The sequence below is a fragment of the Eulemur rufifrons genome, chromosome 11 (genome assembly GCF_041146395.1).
Source record: "Eulemur rufifrons isolate Redbay chromosome 11, OSU_ERuf_1, whole genome shotgun sequence".
NCBI classification, from domain to species: Eukaryota; Metazoa; Chordata; class Mammalia; order Primates; family Lemuridae; genus Eulemur; species Eulemur rufifrons.
In genome coordinates this window covers 11,139,301-11,159,771 of record NC_090993.1, presented here as the reverse complement: position 1 = coordinate 11,159,771, position 20,471 = coordinate 11,139,301, and the positions used below count along the sequence as shown (strand labels likewise).

The window sequence follows — 20,471 nt, the reverse complement described above, 5'->3', positions numbered from 1 at the left end:
CCTAAGTGAAGTATCACAAGAATGGAGAAACAAACACATCTACTCACCATTAAATCTGAACTAATCGATCAACACTTATGTGCACATATGGAAATAACATTCATTGGAAGTCAAGCAGGCAGGAGGGAGGAAGAGAGGATGGGTAAATTCATACCTAACGGGCACAATGCACACTGTCTTGGGGATGGGCACACTTATAACTTTGATTCAAATGGTACAAAAGCAATTTATGTAACCAAACCGTCTGTACCCCCATAATATTCTTTTTTTTTTTTTTTTTTTTTTTTTGAGACAGAGTCTCACTCTGTTGCCCGGGCTAGAGTGAGTGCCGTGGCGGCAGCCTAGCTCACAGCAACCTCAAACTCCTGGGCTCAAGCGATCCTCCTGCCTCAGCCTCCCGAGTAGCTGGGACTACAGGCATGCACCACCATGCCCGGCTAATTTTTTGTATATGTATATTTTAGTTGTCCATATAATTTCTTTCTATTTTTAGTAGAGACGGGGTCTCACTCTTGCTCAGGCTGGTCTCGAACTCCTGACCTCGAGCCATCCACCCGCCTCGGCCTCCCAGAGTGCTAGGATTACAGGCGTGAGCCACCACGCCTGGCCTACCCCCATAATATTCTGAAATTAAAAGAGAAGCAATATATAGGGAGAGGGATAAGATACAGGAAATATAATCTACTGTCTGTTTTATTACTATATTAATATGTTCAGGGTAAGTAAAAAAGGGTTAGAAGAATATGAAAACTAGTCCAGTGAAGTTCCTTTTGATATGAGAGGTTTAGATACTATTAAATAATAATCTAGTATTATGTACAATTTGATGCATTATGGTATTTGAATTGTGCTTTTGGTTTTAAAATATTTAATTGACAAATAAAGTTTCAGTTTTTAAAAAATAATACAAAATAAATTTACTTAATTTATATATACTCCTTTTAAGTTACTAGGAGAATCTAAACCCACTCTATGCCTAATTTGTTTATTTCCATGATAAATAATCTCCATCTTTGAGAATATACAGTCATGTGTCCCTTCACCATGGGGATACAGTCTGAAAAACTGTCAGGTACTTTCGTTGTTGTGCAAACATCATGGAGTGTGTTTACACAAACCCAGATGGTCTAGCCTATTACTCCTAGGCTACGAACCTGTACAGCATGTTATTATACTGAATACTCTAGACAACTGTAACACAATGGGAAGTATTTGTGTGTCTAAACATAGGAAAGGTGATGTACTGCCCTATGATGTTATGGCAGATATGTCACTAGGCAACAGGAATTTGTCAGCTCTATTATGAGCGTACGGGACCACCGCCATAAATGCGGTCTGTTGTTGGCCTTAACTGTCATTATGCTGAGTATGACTGTACACCTGAGCCCAAATTCTAGAATCTGAAACAGTTTTATGTTCTGGTTCCTTGATAAAATAACTTAAATGCCACTAACTCCTTACTTTTAACAAAACTGAAACAAACAAACAGGAATAAGGTATCATTTCATACCTAATACAAAAATATATTAGGATAAGTGACTTTTTGAACAAATCCAGTTCTCAAGGACATCAAGGAGGGAAAAGAAGATAAAAGAAAAGTTACAGGCTTTTCAAAAATATTTTCTTTACTTTTCTATATGAAATTTGGCAATTATATTCCTTCCTTGATTTTATCCCAGACCCATTCTTCCATCTGCAGAAGTCACTGGCAAATTCAAGAAACCCACGGGAAAAAAGTCACTGAAAACCAAATTTGTCTTTACAACATAGTATAAAATACTCAAAATATGTTGCTCAGGCCAGGCATGGTGGCATGTGCCTGTAGTGCCAGCTACTCAGGAGGCTGGGGAGGAGGATCACTGGAGCCCAGGAGTTTGGGGCCGCAGTGTGCTATGAAGGTGTGGATAGCCACTGCACTCCAGACTGGGCAACACAGCAGCACCCTGTCTCAAAAAAAAAAAAAAAAAGGTATGTTGCTCATGCCATTAGGTCCCCCTAGGTACTCTCTGAAAAGAGGGTGCTATGGTTAAATAAGTTTTGGAAGCACCATAAAGATACTCCTCCCCATTTTAGAGGTTCACGGTACGCAGTAACATTTTAAAAGTTCTGAAAGTACATCAATAAAAATAAGAAATTATTTAACTATTTTAATTCAGCATTTTTTAAATATATTAGATCAGTCCTGCTCAAACTAGTTGATGGTGAAGAACTAATTTTCTTTTAATTTCCAGTCTATCATGGTCTGAGTCTCTAATAACAATAAAATTGGTAGAGAAAATTAAATTTTCAAAATGGAGACACATAAGATACCTTACATTTTTTTTAATTATTAGATTTAGTAGACATAAAATTGCTCCCTTAAATTTGTATAACAGTTTCCAAACATTTAGTATCTTTACTTATCTTGCCACAAACCAGTAACAATTTGCCACTGGCCAGGTCCCTGGACCACATTCCACACTCTGTGGACCACTACTGTATCGGATCACAGAACCCTCATATTCCATAATACCTAGAAACATCTATTGGATACCCTTTAGGAAATATTGATGTGGAGCAAAAAGACATAAAATAGCAGCATCAAAGTCTAATTCCCAACAAACACTAATTCAATCTGCCTATGCATTGTGAAAAGTTCCAGCTTCAATTAAAACAACTTCACAGCTGAATTAAAGTATAACATCAATACCTGTTTCTTTCAGGTAAGGCAAACTGGAAAACAGAAAAAGTTAAGAAACTCACTTCAAGGTCTCAAGCGACATTTGTAAGTTGTAATTGCGTTCCTGCTCAGGCAGCTTGGAGAACTCCACCAGACATGGGTGTTGTCTCTTATTGTCATCTCGAACCTGAAACAGGACAGGAAATCGACGTGTAATAGTCTCCCATGTCAGACCCTAGCAATGGTAATTCATTTGTGTGGTGGAAGGTGGGCAGGGAAAACAAGAAGAAATGCCCAGATTGTCACCCAGCAAAGCTGCTCTGTAATCTCCCAGCACGGTTAGTATCTGAGTCACCGGTAAAAGCCAGCGTTATCCGCGCTCCTTCTTCTCCTCTGTTTGGCACAGTTTATGCCCACTCCTACCCGAATACCCACGGGCTCGCTCACTGAGCTCCTTCCAACATTTGCTTAAATCTCACTTTCCCAATGAGGTGTACCCTGCCCACGTGCCTAATAAGGCAACCTGGTCCATAATGCTTACCACCTTCTAACAGACTAGATCCTTATTAATAACTAGGGTTATGGGGCTATTGTCTGTCTCCCTGATCTAGAAGGTAAGACCAATGGAGCAAAGATTCTGGTCTCTTTCACTCTTTGATATATGCCAAACACCTAGACCATGTCTGGCTCGTGGCAGGCGCTTAACAATGTTATATAAATTGAAATTAATTCTGTGTAAGAAGGGTATGGTAATGACTTGGTTCTAATTTGTAGTAATTTTTCTGTGTAGAGTCAAACTGATTAAAAACATCGATTAATGACATGACTGACTGATATAAACTCTTTGAGGTGGTCCTGGCTGTTCATTTCACCCTGTCAGTTACCTCCTGCTCTTATAAATCACTCTACTACTTTAACAAAATCAGTTAGCATAATGAGGTGGTTTTCATATCAATCCTTCAAAGTATATATTAGCAATTGCATTAAACTAAATTCAAGATTTGAGGAATAAATTTATGAGAAAGATGCTCTCTATCCTTGCAGCAGTAATTAGGTTTGTTATCTTCTTAGAGACCTAAATTACATAAGCATTACTGCTAGGGTAACACCTCGATGACAGCCATATGCTGTCAGGGAACAAATTACTCCATGGGAATAATTACCAGGTTCTAAAAATGCCACATAAAAAGTATGCAAACAGAGTGAGACTTTTCAAAAGTCTTCAGGAGTCGCCAAGTTAGAAACAATCTATTTATGTCTTTCTTTCTGGTGATCATTACAAACGAACAGGATTTATAGAGAAGCATGTATTTTGTATATTTACTTAAATGCACAACTTTGGAAATGAAATCGAGTTATAAAATTTAACGCTAAACTCGGAATCTCTAACCCTAAATGCTACACATAAAAGTGAAAACGAATGTGTCTGAGTTCTAAGATTAATAATCTTCCCCATTTATGTAACCTCCACCTCCCATTTATTCTCTACGACAAATAACCAACACCAGCACCCTCTCAGGTGTCCGAGCTAAAACAAGACACTTGCTCAGATCTCCCTCCCTCTCTCACCATAGCCCACACCTGAACTCCGAAACACCCCCAGTGATCACATCTCTCCGTCCCCACTGCCAGGCAGAGTCAGCCCCTCTCCCCTGGGGCACCTGAGCCCTCTCCCTGCATCTCCCAGCGGAGCTTCCTTCTAACACATAGACTTAAGTATGTCCCCTCCCTCCTAAGCATTTTTCAATGCTCTTTAGACCCCTACGGAATAAAATCATATTCTGTCCCAAGTCTTTTGTGACGTGGCCCCTGCCTACGTGGCCTGACATCCCACTTCTGTTCCTCTGTACCACAGCACCGTGTCCTTTGTCCTCTGGCGACGCTGTGCTGCTGAAAGGTCACTGCAAATGTCCTGTTCCTTCCACCTCCTCATTTTTACACTTGCCAGGTCCTCTGCCTGGAATATGGTCCCACTCTCTGACTGCTAGCCAACTTGTCCTCATCCTTCAGCCTCAGGGCAAGTATTTCCCTCTTCCTAGAAGCCTTCCCTGGTTTCCCAGGAAAGACCTAAATATTTCTTCTTTAATCTGTAATTATTTGCATGGCTCTTACTCAACTAACCAGGAAGTTCCTAAAAGGCAAACACAGTACCTTAAAGTAAAGGTCTTTTCAACATTGGGTCCCCGGTAGCAAGCACAACCAGGCAAATGGTAGGCATACAATACATTTTAAAGGAACAGATAAATGACACAATGTCTCTGTATGATGCTATTGCATCAAACAGAGCCTTTGCATGATGCCCCTATGAAATATATCCCAAAGACTGATAACTTTCAGTTGTCGAGGCAACTAGACTCTCCTTCAATGAACACGTCAGTCAGCACATTCACTACAATAATGCAGTAAGGAAAACTGCCCAAAAACTAATGTGTAAGGCGAAAAAAAAAAAAAAAAAAAAAAAAAAAAAATCAATCCAATGGACTTACATCACCCCATAGGAGGATGAGGGAGAAAAAGTTATGTTTTCAGAACAATGTACTAACAGAATTCGAAAATAAATTTCAAAATTACGTACCGGACCATACTGCCAGCCAAGTTCGATTTTATTCATAACCCAGAGTTCATGGATATTCTCTGCCAGTTTTTCTCTTATCCTCTCTAGATGAGGAGGCAACACGATCTAAAATTTAAAAAAAGAAAAAGAAAACACACATCAGAAACAAACAGGGCTAATTGTCCTCACTGGTCAAACTAAATGAAACTGCCCCACAAACCATTAAAACATAATAATATAATTAGGTTCTAAACTATCTATTTCATGACATTCTTTAGACAGATTGTGGGACCTTCATTTTTGACAACTTAGGTTTCCAAGTGAGCTCAGGAAGAAAAACAAAAAAAAGAGCTCTGGTTGGGGCAAAGAAAGATGTTTAATGGATTTGGGAAAACTACCAAAGTGTGCATTATTTAAAACAAGAAATCACCCCAAAGCTCTTACACCAACCTGGCTGGCATCCACAGGCCAGGGTGAAGGAAATTCAGTGCCCAAGTTATAATTCATCGGCTCTTTCAACCTGCAAATGTCTGATTGCAGTGATTTCTGTTTTCCCTTAACTCTGCTCTGTTACTGTTAGTGGTTTCCAAATATAAGCCTCAAGGAAAAAAATTGTTACATGTTCCCATTAAAAGGACAAAGTTAAATGTTCACTAAAGAACACAAGGGGAGGAATTGGTTGTTTACATCTTGATAAAGCACTTCTGTGTGACGCCACCACTAGTCCCTGCACCAGACGGAGCTGGCAAATGCCTACGATGCCCACCGAGGAGGTGGCATCTCCACAGGGAGTAGGTGATCACTGCTTTCTTTCCCTGAGACAACACAGGTCATCTAGACTCGGGCAGTCCCCAATGTGCTACCATTGCATAATCTAGTTGTCCATTTCTAGCCTCCCAATCTTGTTTCTACCAAACTTAGGTAGAGCTATACACACCCTGCTACATGTCATCAATGGACAACACGTACTGAATTTTAGCCATGAACAATGCTTGCATGTTTATTTTAACTACATAATAGAAAAAGCCAGCATGGAGGAACAAGAAATATGATTCTAGGAGCTGAACAACTGGTTGCTAAATAAATGAAGCTTCTCAGGCCAGGTATTAATTCAACTTCAAACTTTAGAAATGGCGTCTTTGATCGTCAAAATAATAAGCTTTGAATATCTAACCAAGCTCACTGAGGTTACATCACCATCAAAATACATATGTAATATTTAATTCAACCTCTGGACACCAATTACATCTATGAAACAGAAAAGCAGGAACAATGGCTAACGTTTCTTGGGTGCCTATATGCCAAGTAATGTGTTATCTATTAACTACGGCAAACGCATTCACAGTATCTTAATCAACAAGCCAACTTCCCCAAGGTCCCAGAGAAAGCATTTGATCTCAGGCGTTTTCGCTACAGAGTTCATGATCTCAGTCTCAACGCAAGACAAACGTCAGTTAAATATCTTCTAGATAATAAATTTGTCTACATGGAAAAAGAAATTAAAAACTCCATGTTTACTCTATGTAAAGATGTACATTCTAAAACTAATAAGCATTACATCTGTATGATATTATTTCAAGTGTAGTACACTACCCCAGATATTAAATCAGCTTAACATTTTTTACACCTTAAAATTGCTTGTATAATTTTGTCACTAAGTTCCACCTGTTGCTACTATTGCTTATTTTTAAAAAAAGCATAATATGCACTTTATAAACTAAATATATTAACTATTTTTTTAAGACATGGGGTCTCTCTCCATCACCCAGGCTGGAGTGCAGTGGTACAATAATAGCTCAGTGCAACCTTGAACTCCTGGGCTAAAGTGAACCTCCTGCCAAAGCCTCCTGGGTAGTTGGAACTACAGGCATGTGCCACCATGACCAGCTAATTTTTTCACTTCTATTTTTTGAGAATGGAGTCTAGCTATGTTGCTCAGGCTGCTCTCAAATTCTTGGGCTCAAGCAATCTTCCTGTGTCAGCCTCCCGAGTAGCTAAGATTACAGGCACCAGCCACCATGCCTAGCTCCAATATTAACTATTTTAATAAAATATAAAGAGAATCATGAACAGTTTTAAAACTTTAGGTTGTGACCGATGATTGCATGATGAAATCAATTTATGGGGTTGGGACAACTATTAAAAACAAGAATAAAATAGAAAGTAAGTGGACATGGTAAGAATGAGCATTATTTTATGAGTTTTGTTTCGGCATACATGTCAACTGCATTACTGTAAAATGCATTCTTGGGGGTTCCAGTCCAGGTTTGAAAGCCGCTGATTATCAGAACGACTACAATACAAACGGTTGCCATTAGAGTTGCTCTCGCTACCTGGCTGGTATCCACAGGGATCGGTGTGAAGGCAGCTTGTGTCAGGGAAACGGTGGGGCCCAGCAGGTCCCGTGTGTAAGTCCTTTCTTGCTTGTACTCTCGGCTGTGTTCCACTTTCAACTTCTCTTTCGGCAGAACAGCTTCGTAACAAGGAGCATACCCAGGTGGAGGAAGGAATTTGAATTCTCCATGGCGTCCCCCAAGCAGAAAGCGTACCCTGAAAGGCATGCATGTCAGAGTCAGTGACATGTCTGGTGGACATAAAGGTTTTCTGATCAACACAATATTAGGAAAAAATTATTAACTTTATCAGAGGCCACATATTTTCACTAAGTACCATCAAGATGTCCTCACCTTAGAATCTAAGAGCCTCTAATTATAATAATAGGTGAAACAGGAGGGCATCATAGTGATCAAAAGAGAAAACCTGATTAGATTATGTAAATGGATCAGTGAAGGCTGATCACTCACTGGGGAAATAACTAAAGCACGCAGATCATACTCCTAAGGGAATGAACTACCTGTCCATAGTAAGAGGTCATTAGTGTCCCCAGGTACCCAAGTAATCAGCAGATGAAGAGAAGACATGATCTAAATGTCTGTATGCTTAAAATTACAGGGCTGAACTAGGGATGAGAAAAAAACAGTCGCTGTCCAGTGCCCAATTTCCTAATGAAACTCCTTAAAGGGGATTCGGATGTCACTTCCATTTGCTGAAGAAAGCAGATAATCTTATTTTACTGTGTATCAATTTCAACAACAACAAAGAACTTACGAAAATCTTTTAGACATCATACACATTTAATTAAAAATAATCTGAGTTCCACTGAACAACATTTTTTTTGTAACAGTTAAATGATACCGATTTCTTGGGGGCTATTAGCTTATAAAAATAAATTCAAATTTTTCAGTTCATTTCTAATTCTTTTTCTAATTTGTGTTTGAGTCCCAGGCCAGATAATTAAAATAAAATAAAATAATAAAATAAAACAAAAAGTGAGGAAAAACAAACACCTTAAAACAATCCAAATACCTATAGAAACATAATTTGTATAAATCCACCAGAAAAGGTAATCTGGTACATGGATAGTTAATATTTCAAGATTATTGTGTCCCTTCTTCAATGTGGTGCTTTTGGAACTAGGAATGATTCCCGGGAGAAGAATTATAATGAAAAGATTAACAAGAATAAATGGATGATCAGTAGAAATAAGGGAGTCACCCTCATAGGCAGAAATATTTATATATTTATGTTTATAAGTATATAAATATATATATATGTAGATGACAGAGTGGCCCCTTATTATAACAGATCATCATTTATTAAAGTTTTCTTGGAGAACTCCAATAAACTGTAATTTTAATTTCTGTTTCCCTCTGGTAATACCAAAAAAGGAAAGAGACGAAACATATCGGCACAGTTGATCATGGGCAGAGAATTTACACAGGGAACAGGGGGAAGGGAACACTGAGAGGAAACTTCTGGACCTCATCAACAAAAAAGGCATTTAATTTCTGTAGAAATGAGGGGGTTTGGAGTGGGATGGGGAACTGTGTTTTTTTTTTTTTTTTTAAAAAAGGAAAATTAATGAAAATAAATATGAGAAAATAAATGGGATTTCTTAAAAACAATATTATCAATTTCCCCTTGTTAAGTAAAAGATGAACTTGAGAAATGGACTTGAAATATTCCGGGATACTGATGTGGGGGAGAGTTACTAGACTGCCCACATCTAAACGGCAGAATCTGTGGACTAAGCATTCGGCCTCCCAAGATTCCTCTCTTGGGGGAACCTTGCCTCTTCCTTCAATGGACAGGCAAATGTCCTGTGGACAGACGCCTGAGAGGGAGAAGCAAAGGTTAGAGAACCAAGACAAAGGCAGTGTAGAACCTTCTGTGGAAGTACGAGAAAGGAGAAGGGAAAAAGACCAAAAAACATAGACATACTAACTTTATTCCTGCGGAGAAACTAACAACTGGAAAGAAGAGGCCATCGATGTTGAAATTCTCAAACATTCCTTGAACAGGTTGTCCATTAATTCGGAATGAGATGCTTGGAGCACTTAGATCTAAACAGCAACTGATAACATCATCCGTTCTCAATAGATGCTGGTTTGGTGAGCTTACAGTACGAGCAATACAACCTATTGGGGGGGAAACATTAAGAAAGGTAATGTATTTTATCTCAGAAAGTCAACCTCAGAGCTAAAGTCAAAGCTATGAATACACAGTGACAAACCAATGCACGACACTAGAATGGAATAAATCTTGAATGCAAATTCATGCTATATGCTAAACTCTTTGATAAAAAGGCTTGCTTTTTTTCAGGAGCCAGGCTGCTCTCTTTGCTGTAAAGTGGACCTTCTGATATGCAGAAATTTCTGCTTGTAGATGGATGCCATCTGATGCAGAAATTATCTTAGAGTAGATAATATAATAATGATGTGAGAGGAACATCTCCAGAGAAAGATTTGACTTCAAATAACTACCTTACTTTACTGCCTACTACTTGTATGACCATCAGCAAATTACTTAACCTCTCTGAACTTTGCTATCTTCTAAATAGAGCACCAAAGACCATTACCTCCTAGAATGGTTATGATGATTAAATTACTAATAAATGTTTTACGAGTAACACAGTCTCAGGTATAGCAGGTACTGTATCAGAATGCATGTCAGTTCCCTTTTCAAATGGTAAGTTCCCTTTGTTTTATAAATTCAAAATAAAAACATAGAAGGATAATGAAAGCAGAAAATGTGATCATTTATTCCTGCAGTTCACTGTTTATTGTTTCAATTGGCTTGTTTTTGTTTCACAGTTAAATTTATTTCACACAAGACCTTGGCTGGCTTCGTAAGTAAAACAGGATACAATGTGAGGTATGAAAATGATATTTGATAAATATCATTTCTTGCCCTGGTCAACCTACAGTCTAAGCCCATTCCTGACTATGTAAGAAGTCTTTTGCTAATTAGTCCCAAGGGTATCAGTTTATCATTGCAGACCAGAAGAAAAGAAAAGAAAGGTTCTCCCAAACACACATGCTCACAAATACAAACATACTCCTCAATTTGAGCAAAGACAAAAATAGATTTCATGATACATGCGTTGTATTTTTATAACATTTCTTTTTATTTCTAGCGTGCCAAGATTTTTTACCAAGAACGTATTTGAAATGCCAGTAGTAGAGAATGTTTACTTTAAAAAATGTGGACACTTTTTATTTTACCAATATTCAAATCCACAAGCAATAAATTCACTATCAAATGGCTCTTCTACAATTCCCTGAATATAATAAAGATAGTTTTAAAAAAAAATTCATACAAAAGCAATGCATCTCACAGAAAAAGGTCTATTTTCTTGTTTGTGTCAAGATCCATAGCTAATAAAAATGTTATTAAACAGGTATTTATTATAATCCAAATATATTGCTCAGTTTGAGGGATCTGATGCTCATGCTAATGACTAACAGTGACCATGATAAACTGCTTTGCAAGGTCTGAAACAAACTGTTAAGAGAAGACCAACAGTGAACAACCTGAGGTACACAGTTCCAAAGGCACTCACACTGTGGAATCCAGTTAGTAGCATTTTCAGGTTGCATTTACATAAACTATGTCAAATCCATATGAGAACTACATTCCTATTCCCTGAATTCACCAGAAAGGAAGGCGGCAACACTCTGATTTATTATCCATCCTTCCTGTACTGTTCTATGACATTCCTCCATACTTCCATATTTAAATTCTCTAAAAGCACCAAAATTTTTCACACTTTTGTTCTCTTAAATACCTGGGACCCGGATGCCCAAAATCCAATTCTGCATTCAGAGACAGGAGATGTATTAATAGCAACACTGTGCAAAGTTTAAAGTGGAGAGAAAAAATGAAGACATAGCTCAAAACTTTTGCTTATGAACCGAATCCTGGTTCCAAGGAATATTGCTACTCTCTACTTATAAAATGTTAAGTGGTAGAAAATGTGCTCTTTGACACTTTAAATTCTATATTAACCATTAAGAAGAAAAGTAATAAGAGAATGACCCCAAGAAGATTATCTAAATGAATTTGACCTTGGTAATTTAGTCACACTCCAGATAATTTAGATGTGTCTTTGCTGAGTATGAATCTAAAATTAGCAAAGCATTTCGTAGACTCCTAGTGGCTTGAGAGAACATACCTTTCAACTATGGGCATGATATGGTACATATTTTCTTGCCACTTTAAAAAATGAATAAAATTTCTAGATGATTTTTTTTCCTAAAATTCCACATCCTTTCTGTAATATGTTCATGGAGTCACTAAAATGTGTTTTGTTCTTATTGTTCTATTTAATAGATACTTGGTATCTATTAAAGGTATAATACACATGATTCAATTCCATAAGCACTAGGTACTTTTAATGGGTTGAAAGAAAATGCTTCAAAATGAATAGAAAAACAAAAATGGTGAAATGTGTTATATGGCTAAAATAATTGGAAGCAACTTGGCATTGTCTTATTAGACAATTATTATTTATTATTTTCCCCCAAGCTCTGCATAATGGGAAAAGAAGTCAACATGTTTCATTCATTCACTTGAGTACCCAATTCCTGCAGAGCAATACTAGCAGCTAGAGAGAGAGAGAGAATAATAATATCCAAAGGATTATCATCAAAATGTATTATAAAATAGATATTTGCCCTATTTTATGTTTGATGGGCCTTCCACCATATCAAGCTATCTTTTTTCAAAACACTTCTTCAGAAGGAAATTTTGGATGAACATTTTCCCAGTTAGCAAAGGTCACTGATGAACAGGATGATATATGCGAATCATTTGAGGAATACGCAGCTGTTATAGACCTATCAATTGGAGAATACAATGAAAGGTTCACTGACTTAAAGAATCATGACATCACACTCCAATTAGCATTTCAGACTCACCTAGTTGGTATCACCAAGGCACCTGAAGAACTACAGATGAATTGACTGAGCTCTCAGTAGATGACATTTTAAAGTCATTGTTTGATGCTAAGAAAGATCCCATTGAAATATGAAAAAATGCAGAATACCCATGCCTTCAGTAACAAGCCCAAAAAATGCTTTCTTGCTTTTTAACTGCTTATTGCTGAAAATCTACATTCTCCTACCTAACCCAGATCAAGACGCCCTTGAGGTCATGAATGACTGACACCCATCTAGAGGATCAACTGAAACTGTGGACCTCCATGCTGCAACTGAATATTCAAATGCTTTCCAACAAAAAGCAGACACAACAGAGTCATTAAAAGGTTAGTTAACTTCAAAATTAACAAACAGTTTTCATTCTTTGAAATTAAGTACATAGTAGAGTTTTACAAAATAATGTACATTTTTAAGTATATCTAATTGAAGTTTCTTGATTACAGCTCAATTTATGCAGCCTTCCAACATGAAAAGGTTCCCCAACCCTGAACTTTAGATTTTTATACTGTTCTATGCTTCCAAAAGAAAGTATCATTTGATTACGAACTACTACACTTTACGAATTACTTATTTTTGCCATTATATTCTCTAGCAGAAGGCTGAACTTAGTCTATTTCTTCCATTTATATTCCAGGGTTTGGGTTTTGTTCTTTTTACATTGGCAGCTAAAGCTTTGCACATACCAATTAATAAGTAGGAAACATACAAGTAATTCACAGTCCATTCATGCACTGGAACGCCACTCTTTAAATATACAGTATTAATCATAAGCAATACATTTCCTTGAAAGGTACTATAATTATGAGCATTTTCTTTTCCCCCAGTGAAATTCTGCTTTTTACTCAACACTCTTACTTGCCATTCTCAAGGTTAAGTTTCTGAATAGTGAACGTGGCCCACAGAAGCAGCACCGACAGCTTTCAGAAATGCACAGCAAGAGCAAAAGATCTCCTTCTAGGTCATGATGAATGGAATCGGATAGTACTTACCTGACCAGAGATGAAGGCCATCGAATCCATAGGAGAAGAGATCATCTCCAACACCGTTTCCACCCCACTCTTCGCCCCCTCCAGGGTAGGGAGAATACCCTTCGGTGGAAGCCCAGCCCACTCGCAAATGAGTCGCTTCGGCTGTCACGAAGGGCTCTGTGTGGTCCACCATCAGCTCGTAGTACCACTTCTTATACTGCGCAGACCCCTCACTGACGCCCAGAAAAATGTTGGGTCTCATGCTTTAAAGAGACAGGAAGAGCACGTGAGAAAAGTCCAAACAAATCTTCCACGGCTTTCATTTACATCTCACCATTTTGAACATCAGCCCTGCTTCTCGAAGATGCCACATTTTAAATTAATGCTTCCTTAAATACTATAAAATTATTAAAATAATCACTGAACCACAATGAAAGCTAGTTCTACAGCTTTGTGTCACATAGGGTATGAGGCTGAACCAGGTCATGTTGTTTGTGAAGCAACCAAGGTAATTAATCAATTTTGTTGTTCATGTGCATCGCTGCAAACAGAAAAATTTTAGTAAGTTGTCTTTAATTCCATTTTAGGGGGGGACTTATGGGAATTCTCATGAGAATACTAGGGTTTAGTGAAGGTCTCAGGAGTTACAACTCATTAACAACAGGTCTGTTGTATAAAGAACCAGGAAGGAAGTCTTACATCAATGCTGCTTAAAAAACACAACATAGAAATATACAACAAATCCTACGTTTCTGTTTAAACAGGATACAGTGCGAGTATCTCCTAGATAGGTGCTAGACAGAATGTACCACAGTTACTATCATCACACATGGCATTTTGTTGACTATAAGCAGTATGTATGACTATTTATTTATGTGTTTATTTGGGGGGATAGGAGAGGCAGTGTGGCACGGTGGTTAAAAGCTCAGTCTCTGGAGTTAGACCAAGTTCCATTTCTAGTTCCAGTTTTTTAATCTATAAAATGTGAATAATAGTAGCACCTAGGAAAGTACAAACACAAACAGTATAGAATATATGTAAAGCACTTAGCATGGTAGTTGGCATATGGTACTCAATACATGTTAGTGATCTTGGAAGATAGATCTAACTGAAGATACAGTTTTATTGATTATTTTTGGAATTTATTATATTTTGGACATTCTATTTTTTATTGTATATAACGGGCAACTCCAAGTGATACTGAAGGATGGCGTTTTTAGTTATATTCTAAGAAGGCGTAAAACATAATTCTTTACAACTACATCGCTGTATGACTGTTAGGCCGGCTCCTGAAGGTGTCAATGATAAACAAAAGCTTCTAAACAAAGGAAAAACCGTATTTTCCGTGGTTCATTTATCGCTATCCCATTTGATTGGTAGAAAAGATTTCTATTATTCACTGGGGAAATACATAAAAGATCCTAATTGAGTAATGGCCATATTAGTGTCATAGCTACAGGGTGAGAACACAAATTCTTTTGTTATGTTACCCATTTGGTGGCATCGTCTATCTGAATTTACCTGCTGACGTGGTTCACAAGACGTGTCTGCAGTAACAGATCTCTTCCTGGTAGGAGATTGTCACAGATGAGATGCTGGTTAGAACGGACTGCCACCCCATGGCAGACACAGAGTGAGCACAAGACGTCTAGAACCTACACAGAGACATTACTGTCAACTGATTTGAATTCCCCTCCCAGAATCAAGCATGAGCAGCACGTTCCACAAAACAAACATATTCCCTCCAGTTATGTGTGACTCAGTCACATAAACATTACACTATGTTCCCACTGATTTCCCAGCCTTTTTTCATACACACATGGAGAACTGTTGATGCTCCCACTGACGCTATGAATAAACACTAAACAGTATTACTTGATTGAAATTAAGAGATGAAAAATACTCATGAAAAATTTGACACCCCTTTTAAAAGTTATCTTACGTTAAAAATATTTTTTAAATGATTCCAGAATTCATTCACAGAAATAAAATGGTTTCCTTACCTTATGATTTCTTCCATGCTTGTCTAAAAGTGAGATAATGGATTTAATATGCCCTTCTTTAATAATATTAAGAGCTTCTGGACTTTCGACTAACACACAGTGTAAAACTTCGAGAATACCTAAAGGTAAAACAAAGAAAGGGAAAAAAATGTAATCTTTCTGCAAAGGCCAGTGTCTTCCTTTTTCTCCACGTGTTCATTCAGCTCAACATATAACTATTTGGTGCTCAATGTGATTGTCACAAGGCACTCTGACAGGTGACAGGTGGCGTGTGCGAGAGGGGACTGATATCCAAAGATGATGGAATCACAGCTGAGGGAGGAAAAGGCAGACAACTAAGGCACAGTGTTTAGCTGAGGAAGCACGTAATGTTACCCGCAGGAGGTAGAAAAGAAAGCAACACATAGAGACGGCTTCAGAGAATACATTCAATGATCGTTTCCAGACTTTCTAGGAAAGGAAGGGCGGTACATGTATGAGTGGAGTCTTGAATGAAGGGCATACCTGGTGTGCCTAAAATGTACAGAGCAAGGGGGAAGGGGACAGGTAGGTTAGGGTCAGCTTATGAGGCTTCTTGGCACTGAAAGTATAATCCTGTAACAACACATCCTAATTCATGGAGATCATTACGTTCTTCCTGAGGTTTATAGTAGACAATGTTTCTCAGTTTGCAAAATGAGAGAAACATACAATACAAAAATAAATAAAAATGCACAAAATCTGATTAAAAATACTGATATTTTTAAGTATCCATCATCACAAAAGATAAAGTGGAACATACTTTTTCTTAACTAGGTTTAAAAAAAAAAGGAAGATGAAAAAATTCATTATCAGATTTTTTAGTGTGAACTTGAAAAGCTAAATGTGTACATCTGTATTCAGTTTTTCAGAGCAAGTTTGCCTTGTCAATAATGAGAATTCAAGCCACTCATAGCAACTAGACACAACATACAAATAACCTGATCTCCCTCTCTGAGAGTTCCATAGTATTGGGATGGGCCCAAGAAGAACCCTATAGAAAGGTTCATACATCTCAAATGGAGTTCATGTTCTTGGAAAAGAAATGTAAAGTTTCAAATTTACACAGATAGAATACAGAAGTAATTCTCTAAGTTTCTCACAATTTATACTTGATCCAAGTCCCAATCCATTACAAGACTAGGGCTGTTAATGCTAATTTCCTCACGAATGACTTACTTTGTTGAAATATTATATATTCAGTTAAAAAAAAAAAAAACCCAAAAGATCTTGAGTTAATTTTTGGTGCTGTTCAAAATCCGCTGTTACGTTCCAACAACTCATGACAGTTAAAAATCAAAGATAACAGAAAATAATAATACAAGAGGCTGATGAATAAGTTAAAGAAGATGGTTACATATTACCTCCTTTGGTATTATTAAAAATGTCGTGATAAAATAAACTTATTCATTCAGAGCTAAGATAAACTAAAAGAAAAGAATTTTTACACACTTGAAGTTCTGATTCGGGGGCAGGGGGTGAAGGCGGGCAAGGGCAATATACGTAACCTAAACTTTTGTACTCCCATAATATGCTGAAATAAAAAATAAATAAATAAGAATTTTTAATAGATTAGTCATGTTATCCTGATGCTTTTGTTTGTTTTCTCCCCGTTATTTATTACTATAGAACACACAGCCACCTATTTTTGTAAACAAAGCTTTATTGTGTGTTCCATGCACATTCCACGCAGGTTTACAGACCTGTCTATGGCTGCTTTCACACTGCAAAAGCAGAGTGGAGTGGTTGTAACAGACCTTGGGCTGTTATGGTCCACAGAGCCTATAATAATTACTATCTGGCTGCTATGAACTGAAAGTTTGTGCCTCCCCAAAATTGGTTAGTTGAAATCCTAACCCCCAAGGTGATGATACTAGGAGGTGGGCCCTTTTGGGAGGTGATCAGCTCACCAGGGCAGAGCCCCGACGAATGGGATGAATGCCTTTATAAAGCAGGTCCCACAGGAGCTTTTTGTCCCTTGCGCCACCATCACGGGAGGATCAGCTTTCTATGAGAAAGCAGCCCCCTACCAGACACCAAATCTGCAGGAGCCTTGACCTGGGACTTCCCAGTTTCTAGAACTATGAGAAATAAATTTCTGTTGTTTATAAACCATCCAGTTTATGCTATTTTGTTATAGCAGTCCTGATTGACTAAAACACTAGCCTTTAACAGAAAAAGTTTGCCAATCCTTGGTATAGAATTTAACTATTAAGAAAAAAGACCAAGACGTAGAAGGCCAAGAACAACAAATTCTCTTGGTAAATAATGTTCATGAAGGTTTAGCATTTCTAAACCTGAGTATATCAAAAAAGATAGAAAACTAGATTTGACTAATGAATAGCATATACCACAAAATGCAAGAATGGCAATAGCAAAATAAATCCCTGATTTTTCTCATATTTAGCTTCATCTAATAGAAGGTTTTCAGAATTAGGAGTTTAACATTAAAACAAGTTGTTTTTTTTTTTTTCCTTCAATCCTACCAGGTCACATCCAACAAATAAATACACACTTAGCTGAAAAAAATTGACTGCCTCTAATTCTACTAATTCTGACAATAAAATGTCAGAGAAAACAACTTTTATGTTCAATTTTATTGGAACAACTTAGAATATGCACCTATTAAATGGCTAGTACCTTGAGAACAACCCTGGTTGACCATAATAAATTTTATTTATTTTATTGAAATAAATTATAAATACGCTTTTTTTGTAGTAAAATATTCTTAAAAGGAAAACAAATTGGAAATACCAAAGAGATTGTTTTTGAAAGAAACAAAGAAGAGCTATATTATATTATGTGTATATTTAAATCATGCTGGCAGGGTGCGGTGGCTCATGCCTGTAATCCTAGCACTCTGGGAGGCTCAGGCAGGTGGATCGCTCGAGCTCAGGAGTTCGAGACCAGCCTGAGCAAGAGCGAGACCCCATCTCTACTAAAAACTAGAAAGAAATTATCTGGCCAACTAAAAATGTATAGAAAAAATTAGCCAGGCATGGTGGTGCATGCCTGTAGTCCCAGCTACTCGGGAGGCTGAGGCAGGAGGATCACTTGAGTCCAGGAATGGACTGTGAGCTAGGCTGATGTCACGGCACTCACTCTAGCCCGGGCAACAGAGTGAGACTCTGTCTCAAAAAATAAATAAATAAATAAATAAATAAATAAAATAAATCATGCTGACGTATGCCTTGAACTCTTGGGTGGAAAATGAGGCAGAGAAATAGTGCTTAATAAAGATTATAATGGCAATACTGGACTAAAGATGATTTGACCACTAAATTCTAAATACACTGAATAAGACCCAGAAATAGCAACAGTTCATAAAGCCTATTGTCAGATTCTCAAAGAAAATTTGGTAGATATAACAGTATTACTGGAATGAAAGAATTATGAATGCCCTACAAATTGCCCCAAAAAATATAATCTCAATTGAACATAAAAATTAATAAGGCAAAGCAATTCGATTTTATCAGTTTTAATAAATTTATAGAAGTGATTTTAATGAAACTTTTAATAACATGGAAATATATAATATATAATGTAACTTTTTAAAAGTAGATGTAAAATAGGATATCCGTTATAATTGTAACTATATAAAATATATTTATTTGTATAAAACATATATTTCAAAAAAGACCAGAAGTTAATATATAAAATGTTATTGCTGGATTAGTAGGTATACTTCTCTTCCAATATTTCATAAATTCTATGAAATGAGCATGCATAACTTTTATAGTAAGAAACGTATTTTAAAAGAACCATAACACAATAGGAAGCCATAACACAAATGTCTATTTCCATTTTATTTCTGCCACTAAATCTCAATAATTATTCAATTCATGCAACTTAGCCAAGCCTGACAACAAATGGGCAATAACATTCCCTGCCTTTCCTCCACACAGTATATAATTATAATTAACTTGTAATTTACAGAACGATTCTGTTTAAGTCTAATCCTATACTGCACCTAAGTTCCATGAACTTATTTTCATTCCATAAATTTAGAATAAGCATAAACAAAACCTACCCATTGCCACACGCAGAACACACAAATTATAGCACTGAGGGTTTACATCAGGACTCAGTATTATACAGCAATAAACTAGAGTCGTTCTCAAAGTCCTGGCCATTTAATATGCATGCTATGCCTTAGCGAGGAAGAGTAACAAGAACTTAGGTTGACTATTCCAGGTTGGTTTCAAAGACCATTTCCTAATTGTCTTCTGGGCATTTCAACTAGAATGATCTCTATGTGTCCCCAACTCAACTTTTCCAAAACTGAACATACACTACCATTTTTTGTATATATACATGTAAAATTGCTTCTCTGGTCCATCCATATACTCCAGCTAAAAGCGTTAGGTCACTGTGGAATCCTCTTTCACGTTCTCACTTTACCCAGTCTGGTCATTAAATTTCATTAATCCTGTGTCCAAATTTATCTCCTAACTGCATCCTCCTTTTCTTTCTTTGAATAGCCTCTTGCTACTTCCCTGCCTCCGGTCTCTCCTCCCTCCCCAATCCATCTTCCATACTGTGGGCAGCTGTTATTCTAAAACACACATTGAACGATGTCACCCCCTTGCATGGCTCCCCAGACTTTACAAGGTCAAAGTTCATTCCCCTAAGCATACCATTAAAGTATCAGTCCCTACACTAGACAGTTCCCTCACAGCCTCAATTCCCACCACTTCCTCCTACAAAGAATGACTAATACATACTTTTACCTAAATATTGATCATAAATATTTATTAAGTACCTACCAGGCACTGTTCTAAGCAGAGGGGATCAGCAGTGAACCAGAGAGGCAAAGTCCTCTTGGAACTCGTAGTAACTTTCCCACCTTCGATCCTTTGCCCATGATATTCTCAGACTTAACCACACTCCCCTTTCCTGAGACTGCAAAATCTCCATCATCTTGCAAAGGCTGAAAGTCACCTCATTTGGTGAGTCCTTACCAATGCCGTGGGATGAATCAATTATTCC

At 37.3% G+C, this 20,471-nt stretch overlaps 1 protein-coding gene across 1 annotated transcript in view; it reads right to left on the bottom strand.

The window, feature by feature from the left end:
• The window catches only part of RYR2 (ryanodine receptor 2), a 467,985-nt gene that overhangs the window by 239,849 nt on the left and 207,665 nt on the right, over nt 1-20,471 (bottom strand). Inside the window, exons 18-24 of the mRNA XM_069484586.1 lie at nt 15,465-15,583; nt 14,983-15,116; nt 13,483-13,724; nt 9,499-9,691; nt 7,547-7,763; nt 5,235-5,339; nt 2,743-2,846 (exon numbers count right to left, since the gene is read on the bottom strand). Of these exons, the coding sequence (XP_069340687.1) occupies nt 2,743-2,846; nt 5,235-5,339; nt 7,547-7,763; nt 9,499-9,691; nt 13,483-13,724; nt 14,983-15,116; nt 15,465-15,583 (1,114 nt within the window). The remainder of the gene's footprint in view (nt 1-2,742; nt 2,847-5,234; nt 5,340-7,546; nt 7,764-9,498; nt 9,692-13,482; nt 13,725-14,982; nt 15,117-15,464; nt 15,584-20,471) is intronic.